General features: G+C 45.1%; 1 protein-coding gene across 5 annotated transcripts in view; it reads left to right on the top strand.

Moving 5' to 3' along the window:
• The window catches only part of PSD3 (pleckstrin and Sec7 domain containing 3), a 116,055-nt gene that overhangs the window by 87,405 nt on the left and 15,859 nt on the right, over positions 1-12,791 (top strand). For all 5 annotated transcript variants that reach the window (XM_009687556.2, XM_068926708.1, XM_009687559.2 and 2 more), the window contains 3 exons: positions 1,886-1,956; positions 9,236-9,393; positions 10,566-10,710. In XM_009687556.2, coding sequence (XP_009685851.2) covers positions 1,886-1,956; positions 9,236-9,393; positions 10,566-10,710 — 374 coding nt within the window. The remainder of the gene's footprint in view (positions 1-1,885; positions 1,957-9,235; positions 9,394-10,565; positions 10,711-12,791) is intronic.

The following is a 12,791-nucleotide window of genomic DNA, read 5'->3' as shown; positions in this document are numbered from 1 at the left end:
GTGTTCCTTATGTCTGCTTTGAAGATCCTATAACCGTTCCCTTTCCTCCTTTCCCAGCCTTGGGGTCTCGTGTCCTAGGGAAGCTTAGTTTTGTAACAGGCAGAATTACACCGTGCAGTTGCTCCCTGTCCTTTCTGTGTAATAACTCTACCTCATTTGGTTTAATTATCCTCTTTCCTTCTTATCCTACTTCAGTTGTGGTACACTGATTGTCAAAGGCCTTTGATTTACCCGTGTGTTTTATTGTTTGGGTATTTTCGTTTGTTTGTTTTCGGGTTATGTTCTTGGAAACAGCAGAGGCTACTCGGAGCATCTGTTTTTTCCCTGATCATTACTGATCATTCATAATCTGTAATCATTCATATTATAGTTGCTGGGCGGAATCCAAAGGGCGAAATCTGACCTTGTAATGGGTTTTGAGTAACTGCAGCTCTCTTTAGCTGGACTAAGCCTGTCGGAGTTTGTGTGTTCTGCGAGCATGTTTCGGAAGGGTAATGTTTTCAACCTGGAGGCTGAAACAACTGGGCAACTAAAACCATGTGGATATGTCGAAATCAAAGTGACCTCATCCTTTCTGATGACTGGATAGTCTGAATGGGTTCCTGTTTATTAAATTTTGTTTATTTAACCCTAATAAGTAATTGTGTATGGTTGTCTTTGTTAACTGATTTATTTAATTACAAATAAGCAGAATCACTCATTATGCAGCACCCTGGATGTTGGCATTTCTGGGGTAATCATTTTACGTGCAAGGTAATTGGGTCCGTGCTGTCAGAAGTTCCCATAAATGTCAGTGGCCTGATCTCATTCTTGTGCAACACATCAAAAATTTACATTTTGACCTGTGAGTTCCAAATAAAATGAAACTCATTTTTAAAGACAGTGCTTTTCATATTTTGTTTTCTAATGGTGTTGTTGCAGGGCAGAGTTCAGCTCCTGTAAGACAGCAAATGAGGTGATGTGATTACACTGCGTAAATACATTCTCAGGAAAGGAGTACTGAGGCGAAAGTGCTAGCCAGTCTCTAGAGGAGAAAGACGTAACAAGGGCCAGTGGCTGGAAGCTGAACTGGACAAATGCTAATTAGAAAGAAGGCCCATGGTGTGAGGTGGGAATGATTAACCTCTGGAGCAAGGGACTAACAACCTCTTCACCGTCACTTGGTGTCCGTGGACGAGGATGGCATGTCTTTCTGAGGGTGACGCTTTAGCCATGCTAAATCCATTTCTAATTGGAACCTTCATCCTGAATTATCTTTTATTTTTTGTTTTTTCTAAATGGTTGTGAGCTAGAGGTGTTGTCTTCGGTATGGTCCTCCAGTGCCACCTCTAACCGACTCACTTTTTTCCCCTAGAGTTTTGTTTGCCCCCTCTCCCCTTCCCCCCTTCTCTGGCATCCTTAGCAGGCTGCTGGGAGAGGGGTCCGGGGTCGAGAGCTCTCCGCCAGCGCTGCTGACTGTGCAGCAGCTGCAGGAGGGAAGGATGCTTTTGCGCAGCGTTGCATCCTGGGCAAAGGCACACTACTTCTGTACAGTGCCTCCTGCACGTGAGTTTTGTGCTGCTCGAATCTCTGCCCCTGCGCTGAGCTCAGACCCTGCTGGGCAGGGGCAGGGCCTAGCCCCAGCAGGAGCGCATAGACTAGATCGCTCTGGCCTGTTCTCTGCATTGCTCCTACTCTCTTCTGATCCCGTCCAGGGCTGTCAACCGGCTGCTTTCATACTCTCTCTCGCAGCAGGTATGTGCCGGCATTGTGCTGAGTTGCATTGTCCTTTGAAAAGGAGAGTACAAAGGAGGTTTAACATAGGACTAATGTAGCTCTCCTGTTGCCTAGACAAAGTGTAAAAATGGATCTGAGTTAAATGGGTTTTCATTTGTTTTCTTTGCAGCTCCCAGAGGGAAGCGAGGCTGGAAAACCTTCTATGCTGTGCTGAAGGGAACAGTCCTGTACTTGCAGAAGGTGAGAGAAATCACTCTCTTTTGGAAACTAATTAAAGAGGGATAAAGCAGCAGGCTTCCTCTACTCTCACAGCCCACCTCCAGGTTTCTTTCCCTCCGATACGCAGTGTAGTTGTTCACTGTCTTCCCACCGCCGTTTATGCACTCCTTCAGGCATGAAACCTGGCACTGATTCTGTCCCCCGTTTGATGCTCTCAGGTTCAGTCCTCTTGTCCCCGTCCACATGTGCACCCCATCAACTTCCAGTTTATAGAATTGCTGCCATTCAAGACTGAAAAAATAGCCAGCTTCACCAGCAAAAATGGTATCATCTCTCTGCGTTTAGCACACATGTCTTTGGGCTGCTTTTAACACCCCAGCTTATAGGTATGACTGCCCCTGCTGTGAGGCCGTCCTCCTCTCTCTTCTTTTCACAGCGTGCTATTCCACGATGACTGCGAGAGCAGCTGCAAAGTAGTTTAACAGTGACTTGGTCCTGGTAGGAAACTGCACCTTCTGCTCCATAGCAAATTTGGGAGAAACCTTTATTCCTAAAGCAAAACGAAACACTATCCTTTCTAAAAAATTTTACTCCCCACCAGCAAGAAGTCTAAAAAAAGTCAGCTGTAACCCTTCTAGTCTTTCAGTGCAAGTTTATGTATATTATGTCACAGTTTGAACGATTCTCTTGCAAAGTGAAATATAATATATGAACAAGAACTAACAAGATCAAATAAATGGTAGCAGCAAAGTAGACTGATAAAGCTTTTGCTTCCCCCTTACTGCCTAGCAAACATAGGTGAAATATTCATGAAATAGGTAGTGATTGTCCAAACTGCCCTGGTTTGTAGAAGTCTGCTCCACTGAAAGCCTTTTTACACTGTGTGTTTTGCAACTATCAGGCAAGAATGCTGTTTCCTCCTCCTCTTCTACTCTGGCTTTCTGAAGTTGTTTTTTTTTTTCCTGGAGCCAGCCTAGGTGCTGCTGAAAGGTCTCTGAGAAGGAAGAGCATGGTCTGGGTTAAATTCTTAACAGCGTGTGCTGTACAAGGTGGATGCTGTGGGAGCAGTCCCTGTTACAGAGAGTACTGAAATACTGAAATAGATAAAAGAGCCTGCAGGGAGGAGAGGAAATTTGGGTCAAAGAGTGGATGTGATATCAGAGAGACTAGAATCAAGTCTGAATCCCTCCCAGCTGAGTTTTCCCTCTGGTCCTATTGTGGGCAGCAATTACCAGTTTTACTAAGCTGTCCTTCGTGGCAGGTTTGTATGTGTTCTTTCCTGGGTGAATTGGAGTCAGATCTGGAGTCATGCTTTGATTTCTGAAATGAGTCATATGTAGTGCTCACCTGAAAAGAGCAAATGGTTCCTTACGATGAAGTAAGAAGGTTCCTTGTCCATAGGATATGAATTAATTTCTTAATGGATACCTGAGGGGTGGTTAGTAGAAGAAGAAGAAATGGAGGAGCTGTCTTATTTTAGTGTCTTCATTAAATATTGTTATGATTGTTACTGGAATATTATATATAAACTCTTTCTGACAAAACATACAGATGCTGATATAGCGCACAAATTTACTACAGAAGGTGGTTCTTCCCACTCTCCCCCTTCATCCTTTGGAAAGCAAGGGAGTAATTTCACATCTGACTGCGTCTTTGCATAACAAAATATGTTGCTGGAATTCTTGTTCTTGTGCTTTGCAGTTGTCACAACACTCGAATTCTGTGGTTACTCTGCAAAAGCTGCGCTCTCTCACTTAGTCCTGAAAGCACTTGCACTCGAGCCACCGTGCCACAGTGAAAAAGAAGGCTTTTAGTTTGGTGCTGGAGAAAGTTGATGGAGGGTCCTGGTGGGAAGTGACTCTTTTGCAGAGCGAGGGGGCAGCTGCGAGCCTGCATGTCTCTGGCCCCTACTCAGTCCCCTTGCCTCAAATTGCAGCAGTAAAACATTCTCGGATTTGCCTTCACTCCAAAAAGTCCAGCAGGACTTCACTTCAACCCTGACATAGACTTACTTCTGATAGAGAAATGGTACTGCAGAAGATGAGATTGCCAAAGTTTTAAAATGCACAGCTTGACCAAGCTTAGTTACAGTAAAAGCTGCTGAAATGTGATTTCCTTCTGCAGTGTAGCAGGAGACTGAAATTATCCTAATTTCAGAACATTCAGCGGCATTTTAAAACAGCTTGAGTTTTTGTAGAAATGTAGAGCTCTGGCATTGGTCATAGGCAAGGGATTTCCTTGCCTCTGTTTGCTTTCTTTCCTGTTTATGTAGCGCTTAGGTTAGCGTACGAATGCCTACACACACACACACATTTTCCTTCTTTCTTTCTTTCATTGTTTATATATCTGTGGAGGAAGCAGCTGTGATGAAGGTTTCAGTGCACTAAGTGTTATTTAAGCAGAGAACGGGTAAATCTCATTGTGCTAGGTGGCATGTGCTGCCCTTAATTATCGCAGAAAGGTTGAAGTTGGAAGGCACTTTTGGAGATTATCTAGTCCAATCCCCCGGTCAAGCACATTGCCCAGGACTGTGTCCAGATGGCTTCTGAATAGCTCCAAGGATGGAGACTCCACAACCTCTCCGGGCAACCTGTGCCAGTGCTCGGTCAGCCTCACAGCGAGAAAGTGTTGTCTTATGTTCAGGCACGCCTGCTTGTGTTTTCGTTTGTGCCCGTTGCCTCTTGTCCTGTCGCTGGGCACCACGGCGAAGAGCCTGGCCCCATCCTCTTGACACCCGCCCTTCAGATATTTGAACGCTTCGATAAGATCCCCCCCTCAGCCCTCTCTTCTCCAGGCTGAAGAGTCCCAGCTCTCTCAGCCTCTCCTCACAGCGGAGGTGCTCCAGTCCCTTCGTCTCGTCTCGGCGGCCCTTCGCTGGACTTGCTCCAGGAGGCGCGTGTCCCTCTCGTCCTGGCGAGCCCACGACGGGACATCTGCACTCCAGACGGGTCCCACCAGCGCTGAGCAGAAGGGAAGGATCACCTCCCTCAGCAACGCTCTGCCTAACGCAGCCCAGCGTACTGTTGGCCCTCTTTGCCACAAGGGCACCTTGCTGGCTCACGGTCAACTTCCTGTGCCCCAGGACCCCCACAGCCTTCTCTGCAGAGCTGCTTTCCAGCCGGTCAGCCTCCAGCCTGTACTGGTACCTAGGCTTATTTCTCCCCAGGTGCAGGGCTCTGCACTTCCCGTTCCTCAACTTCAGGAGCTTCTTCTCTGCCCCTCTCTCCAGCCTGTCGAGGTCCTTCTGGGGTATCAGCCACTCCTCCCGGTTTTGTATCATCCGTGAACTTGCTGAGGGTGCTCTCTGTCCCTCCGTCTAGGTCCCAGAGGAATAAGTTGAACAGTAGCGGACCCAGTATTGACCCCTGGGGGACACCACTAGCTACAGGCCTCCAACTAGACTTTGTACTGCTGATCACAGCCCACTGAGCTCTGCCATTCAGCCAGTTTTCAGTCCACCTCGCTGTCTGCGCATCTAGCCCATACTTTATCACCTTGTCTATGAGGATGTTGTGGGGAACAGTGTCAGAAGCCTTACTGAAGTCAAGGGAGACAACATCCACTGCTCTCCCCTCATCTACCAGTCAGTCATTAACCGTGTGCACAAACCTCTACATCGTTGCTTTCTCTGTTTATCTATACCTCAGCTGTTCCCTCGAGATGCTATTCTAATATAAATATTAATAGTTTGTCACAGCTGTGATTCCCCGCAGTGGGTAGTGTGGTCCCAATTCTGCTCTCACTTAGTTTGCTTCCCAGTTTCGTTCTCCCTGTTTTACTGTCAAACTCCATATATAAGAGCGGTTCCTAAATGATGGTGACTTGAGATTTACTGGGGAGTTTATCTGGGCAGTCTTGTCCCTGTGCCCACGTTTTTTTTTTTCTGCTGGAACTATTCCAGGGCTAATTGCTGTGCTGCATTTTTTTTTTTTTAATTTTTAAATGAGTGATTTGGGAGAGATGGTTTCTGAATCAGTAAGCAGAAAAACTGCCAGAGGGGCTCGGTGGAAACATTCGCAATTAGCCAGCTAAACATGCCTGCAATATTATGTAAAATGAGAGATTTGACGTTTGGGATTGTTGGACCTGTCTCTGGACATCTTCAGGCCAAGGTTAATTTCCTCTCCTCTGTGTTTATAACAGGAGGAAATTGCAAAGTATGAGCTTGACAGAATGTCTGTTCAGTAGACTGATGTGGGATGTGAAGTGCCTATGCAGAAAAGAGGTTTATAAGGAGAGGACATAAGCCTGACCTTTCTTCCTTGCTAGAAATTGTTTCTGTGCAAACAGTGCAGGACACAGGCCTTCATGTTGCGTTAGTGCTCTCCTGAGAGGTCTGCAAAATTGTGGCTCTTTGTTGTGGCTTTTTATAATCCTGTAGGCTTTCAGGTATTTTTTTATATAGCTTTTCTAAAATGCATTTCCTATATTTTACAAACAACAACAAAAAAAAGAAAGAGGCCAGAATGATGTAAAGTCATCAGGGACAAGGCTTTCTGAAAGAAAGGATTTTGTAACGATCACTCGTAGCTGAGCGTAGATGCCCACCCAGAGTACACTGGCTGATAAAAAGCCAAATGTCATTCTTTGCTGTGTTAGAAATGGATTTCGAAATGTGCTGACTCTAGGTCAGTGGAAAATGGAGAAGTCATTTTGGGGGAGTTTTAGAAAGACAAATTCAACATGGAGTTGTGTTGTATAAAATATTCACATTAACGTTCAGTTGATACAGATATGGATGTAATTCTCTTGCCAATGTCTTGGTCTGAATTGAGTGAGCTGCCTTTCATTTCAGCTCCTCTTGCATGCTGACACCAGCACATAAGAGCATGTGCTGTTCTTGGTTGCATATGAGATGTGGATGTTATTGCACCCTTAGCATTCTCTGCCAGTGTAAAAGAGCTGAAGGCCTTAGAGGAGGAATTTTGACAGCACGTTCGCATCCCTCCAGCTTTTTCTGAGATTGGCCAACTACTCTGAAGACATTTCTGGTACGCTGATCAGTGCTTGTGGAGGAGCTGGCAGAGGCCCAGCTGTCAAGGTGAATTACAGACAGCTGATCCAGTGGGATTAGCAAGCATTACCACGAACTCCGTCCATTGATAAGGAGGGGTCCTAAGTGAGGACTGTTTCTGTGACTGCCCAGATGTCAAACTCTTCTGGAACGGGTTTAGGTACCAGAACATGTTGTGAATGTTGGACTTCTCTTGTTGGACTCCTTCCACAGAAAGCTTGGAAGCATCAGGCAAGGCGATAGCTGATACTGCCTCAAAGGCAACCCCTTGAATAAAGCCAGACTGTCCTTCTTCCGAGGTCTGTTTAAATTCATTTCCTGGCCCTAAAGTTCTCCCAGTCTGCCTGGATAGCGATCCCAGTCATTTCCCCCAAAGCTACTACCCAATAAATCAGCTTCTGCAACCATGAAGAAAGGGGCTTGTCCTGGGGGCTTGCTTGCTCCATCTTCAAGACATCCTTCAGTGCTTGTTCTTGGGCTGTGGACTTCCCTAATTCTTCCTTAAAGAAGGTTTAGGGAGTGCCCTGAATGGGAGCAGGCAGAGTGCATCAAGATACGGAGCTCCCTCCAAAAGCTTGCTGAGGCTCAGCAGGAGCTGTAGCAGTGAGAGAGAGGGAAGATTTGACTTCTCTCGCTACCAGAATACCAGACTTTGAAAACCCCTTTATGTTGTGGAGGATTAGATTAAAGGCTACCTCGGTTCTGTCCTCTGTGCAACAGTCTTCAGCCTTTCTGCTTTGTCTGCCACCGATCTGCAGTGGCTTTTGCCCTTGTGTGGCCCCAAACTGAGCTAGTGCTGTGACTGTATAACCGCTTAGCTAACTCTTCCTTAACGTGTTGGTCGAGGGCGTGAGCAGCAGGTCCTGAGCCAGCTTTAGATGAACCTCTATGGGCAATTAAGAAATGATGTGGCAGAGGAGTGGGAAGCTTTACGCTGTCCTCTGAGAGAGAGTAGTGACTCCATATTCCCTGAAACTGACCACAGAGAAATAGGGTAAAATCTAGCCTGGAGAGAGCATGAATGCCACGTAGTTGCCTCTGGCTGCAGCCCTTGTCTGTTAGCTACCAGATAAGTCTTGTTATGTGTTTCATACGCTTTAGCCCATTCTTCTTAGGGACAGATAGCTCTCTGGGTGTTCAAGCAAGGACTGTTCGAGAGAAGCGATGAATAACTGTGACGCCTGCTGGGACTTACTCTTCTGTTTTGCAGCCATCCCACTCCCTCTCTTGGCACGTGTATCAGACAAGACTGATTTCTGTGATGCCACTGAAGGAGAGAAGTGGAGTCAGTTATAGCCTGCTTCCAGCCTCTCCTTAAGGAACTTGGATATGCTTTCACAGTTGTAGCATTGCTAGTGGGTGACCTTTCCTTGAAAAAGCTCCTGGCTTGCCTTATGTTCAGCAAGCCATTTATAGGCAGGTGAGCTTTAATTTGAACTCATGGCAACACCATGGTTGCACGCTCACCTAGCTCCTATCCCTCAGGAGATCAGAGACTGTTTCCAGGCTGATGCTTGTGGCACAGAGTAGTCTGACCCCCTGTTTAGTTATTTGCTGTTACGGGTAGTATTTTTGCGTCATAAATCAGGACCGTGTTGCGCTTGGCACTTACAGACCCTCAGCAGAGGCAATCCCTGCCCACAGAATGTGCAACTCTGAGCTTCCAGAGAGATCATATAAAGTGGTGTAACTGGGAACTGGCCTGAGAGCCTAAGGTATTTCTTCTTTATTCCTGTGATAAGGACAACAGATGGGTGCAGGTGTAAAAAGATGTACAAGCAAACTGTGAGGTGATGTTGTGTCCATCACACTGTCAGTGTGGTGGCAGACTAGCTACTGCTAGGTTTTTTTTTTCCTTAGGACCACAGCAAAGGAGAGATTTAAAGGAGGTTCCCATGCTTGCTTTTTGTAGAGTGATAGATTAGCTCCTCCATTGTGTGAGGCCTGTCTAGGGGGAAGTCCAAAGGTAACTGAGAAAAATAAAAATGAGGCAGTGGAAGTTGGGAACCCAAGCAGGAACCAGCAGCTGGGAAGTGGAGGTGGAAAGCCGGTCATGTAGGATTCCTGAAGTGAAGACAAGTAATCTATAGCTATTGTGGTAGTTAAATACTCCTTCTTTACCCCCTGTCCCTGATGAACTGTAAGTGCTCAAATCGGATTGCATTCAATTCATATACTTTAATAATGTTCACAGCTTTATATGGAAGTAAGTTTTTCCTCAGGTAAGGAAAGAGGAGTGTCACATGGAGAAATATATGCCATCTTTTTCCCTGTTAATTCCTGCAGGATGAATATAAACCAGAAAAGGCTTTGTCGGAGGAAGATCTGAAGAATGCAGTTAGTGTGCACCATGCACTGGCATCCAAGGCAACAGACTATGAGAAGAAACCCAATGTCCTTAAGCTTAAAACAGCAGATTGGAGGGTCCTGCTTTTCCAAGCCCAGTAAGTTCTCTTTTCTGAATTATGGCAATGGCTGAGGAAGCCAAGCAGTGCTGAAAGACCTGTCTGGGCAGGTTAAGGTAGAGACTTAAGAGGTTCAATCTGTTTATTTGATCAGAAATAAGATTAAGAGGTGATTTAGTTAGGTCGCATAAGTCATTCATGAGAAAGAAACATCAATTTTTAAGAGGCTTTTTAATCTAGCTGAGAAAGGCATAACAAGATGCAGCAGCTGGAAGCTGAAGCTGCAGGAAATTCAATTTGGAAACAAGGCACAAACTTTTAATATCCAAGGTGATTAATCATTAAAACAAATAACCAAAGGCAGTCTTGGATTGTCTATCCCCTGAGGTCATCAAGTCTTGACTGGATGTCTTTTTAGAAGATACACTTTGGTCAGAAACAAAGTTACTCTTCAGTGTAGGAATAATCTGATTAAATTCTTCAGCCTGTAATAGCCCGACAGAACAGATGACCTGCCTTTTGCTTCTGGTATTAAAAACCTGTGCATCGGTTTTCTACATGAGGCCTTCTTTTCCACTGAGATCCACATGAAACCTCCCAGAAATCTGAGGGGTGCGGTACAGCTGAAACCTTAGGACATATAGTGGAATTGGAGCATCAGTTGGCTCTGGCATGTGTCACTTGTGTTGGAATAGGAAAAGCTGCAGCCATACTGGAAGGACGAGGACAAGAGAGAACACAGCAAGAGATCCTGGCTTTATATCGCATCCCATTCCTAGGACTACTACTTTGAGCAGCCAGCCCTGAAAACAAAAGTTACACTGCATGAGAATGTTGTCAGATTTCAATAACTTGATGCGCAATGATGCAGCGTCGACTTTAAATGCGTTTATAAGCCCCTGATGTGGTCAGGATGAGGGCACGCTTGAATTCAGGTTTGGGAGGTGCCATAAGACTTCAGCTTCCTACAAAATCAGCAAAGCAAGTCTGGGAATGCTGCTTAGTTGGATGAGTTATGGACCTATCCATGAGCCAACCTATGGCTGAGATACCTGACACTTAACTGCTCTCGAAGATAGGCCACAAAACTCAGCTGGCTGTAAGAACTTGTCCAGTTCTTTATTTTCTCTATTTAAAAATGTAATTGAAGGGGAGAGAACAAGGGAAAAAAGGCTGCATCAACAGGTGTTCAGTATGCGTTTCTTCCTCAGGAGCCAAGAAGAAATGCAGGCCTGGATCAACAAGATTAACTGTGTGGCTGCTGTCTTCTCTGCACCACCGTTTCCAGCTGCGATTGGGTCTCAGAAGAAATTCAGTCGCCCACTTTTGCCAGCCACCACAACAAAGCTATCTCAGGTGAGCTGTTTTTATCTTGAGCCTAGGTCATGGAGATTTTTCTGACCAGCTGGATTCTGGCAGGTGGTTCTTAAAATTGTTTTTTCCTGTTACCAAGGGCATTCCTATGAGAAATAGGCCTGCACAGATCTCTGTTAGCAGGGTAATTCTCTGCTTGTTTCCTGGTGCAAGATTTTAAGTGGGGGGATCAGGCTTGGATATAATGGTTCTATTTTTCTGAAGAAAAGAAATAATCACCAGTGTTACTGGCTAATGACAATAGTACTGGGCCAGTCGGACCAAGGACCCCTCTCATTTCCTGCTGTCAGGGAATGTGAAGGGAAAAGTAAGGCCAGGGCAAGCATCAGTTATACTTCTCCCTAATACTTTTCCAGACCTCAACCCATATCAGCTCAGGGATTTCCTGTTTTATGTATATTTATGAACTCTTTTTCATGAAACATGTTCGATCTCAGCTAGTATGACCGTATATATATGACCATATAAGCTTTTAGCGTACGCAGCATCCTATGAGAGAGAGTTTCACAGCTCTATTACCTTTTGCCTGAAAAAACACCTACTTCTGCTTGCTTCAAACTGGCTATGTCTGATAATTGCTCTTGTAGCTCTGTGCGCTTTAAGGGATGTGATGCATGCCTGCAATTCCTCCTGTGCCAGCAGGAACACACCGCTGGCTGTGTAACTGGTTGGATATGTGGCAGGAGGAGACGGAACCCGGTCCTAGGGGTATTCTTTGCTCATAACCTCCTGTAGCTTTTAAAGCCATCTCCCTGGAGAGGATTGCTTCTTAAATGCTTTTTTTGCCATCATCACAGCTTAGCAACACTCCTTGGAAACCATTATCTCAGGATCTACATTTCTCTAAGGTGGTACTTTTCATGTTGCCCCTGTTTTTTCCCTCTCCGTAGCAGTAGCCGTTCTTATGACGTAGTGACCGACTTTCCATCTTCTCTTCTCAGCTGAAGTTTAAAGTGTGTCTCATAGGGGATAATGCTAACTTGTCTTGTCCTTGCGGTTTACCCTTTGTTCATAGATTGTAGTTTTGTTCACCTTTTTTTTATGCTATAGCTCAACTTGTGGTTTCAATAATTTACCCACAGTCACCAAAAAAAGCCTTTTTACTCATCATTGTTCTGTATGATTGTTCCATTTAGCATATTATTTCCTACTCTCATTGTTTCCATTTAATCTGGAAAGGGAAAAAAATAGCGCACAGCCCTGTGGTTTGTGCCTTGAAGAAGGGAAGCCATGAGAAGTGGAATAAGATAAACTGTTTTGGCTAAAGGCAGAAGAATGTTAAGTGTTCAAAGCAGATAAATTCAAAGACAAGCAGAAACATGTCTGCTTTTATCTGTCAGTGTGAAAAAGCTGCCAGCAGGCTTCTTCTTGTTTGGCAGACAACAAAATATGAATTGTCAAATCTCTAGTTGCTGTTTAGGATTTTGTGGGCTGAATCATGATGTGCAGTACGTCCTTCAGAGGGCCTGGTCAGGCAGAATTCAGGATGCAATGGGAACCTAACATGGGCTGGGAAGGGAGGATGGACATGACAAGTTTTGCAAAATCGTTGTGCTAAGTTTGCTTTCAGTGTCTGATCTTGGTTACTGTGAAGAGTTGTGAAAAAAGTGTATAAAGGAATGACTGGCCTAGAAAATATCTGCTAGGTTTGTTTTCCTTCTTTATGAGAGTGTGCATGCACACACAAACCCACCAAAGGGCTTGTGCCCTGGAACGTAAGAGTGGCAAATTAATAGTTGCTCAAAGACCTGCTGTCATCAGGATGTGGAGAACTCATTGCAATAGGATGTCACTGAGACCAGGGATTTAGCATAATATGCTAAAGACTGGTTGGCCACTAATAGAAAGAGCAAGCAGATCCAGAGTAGTTACTAACAGCAACAAGAATTTTTGTCAACCAATAGAGATCAGTTTGAGCCCTACCCTGTAGAGGCGGAGGCAAATTATCCCACATATTTCCTTCTGTAGTTCCCTGTGGAAGAGAGAAAACATAAGATTAGCTGGGGCTCAGCTCTGATGTGCTCTAGAAGTTTTTCCCCTTTCTGCTCTTTTCCACACCTCTA

Source organism: Struthio camelus, chromosome Z (assembly GCF_040807025.1).
Source record: "Struthio camelus isolate bStrCam1 chromosome Z, bStrCam1.hap1, whole genome shotgun sequence".
Classification (NCBI taxonomy): domain Eukaryota; kingdom Metazoa; phylum Chordata; class Aves; order Struthioniformes; family Struthionidae; genus Struthio; species Struthio camelus.
The sequence above is the reverse complement of the archived record's forward strand: the minus strand, read 5'-3'. Positions and strand labels throughout refer to the sequence as shown.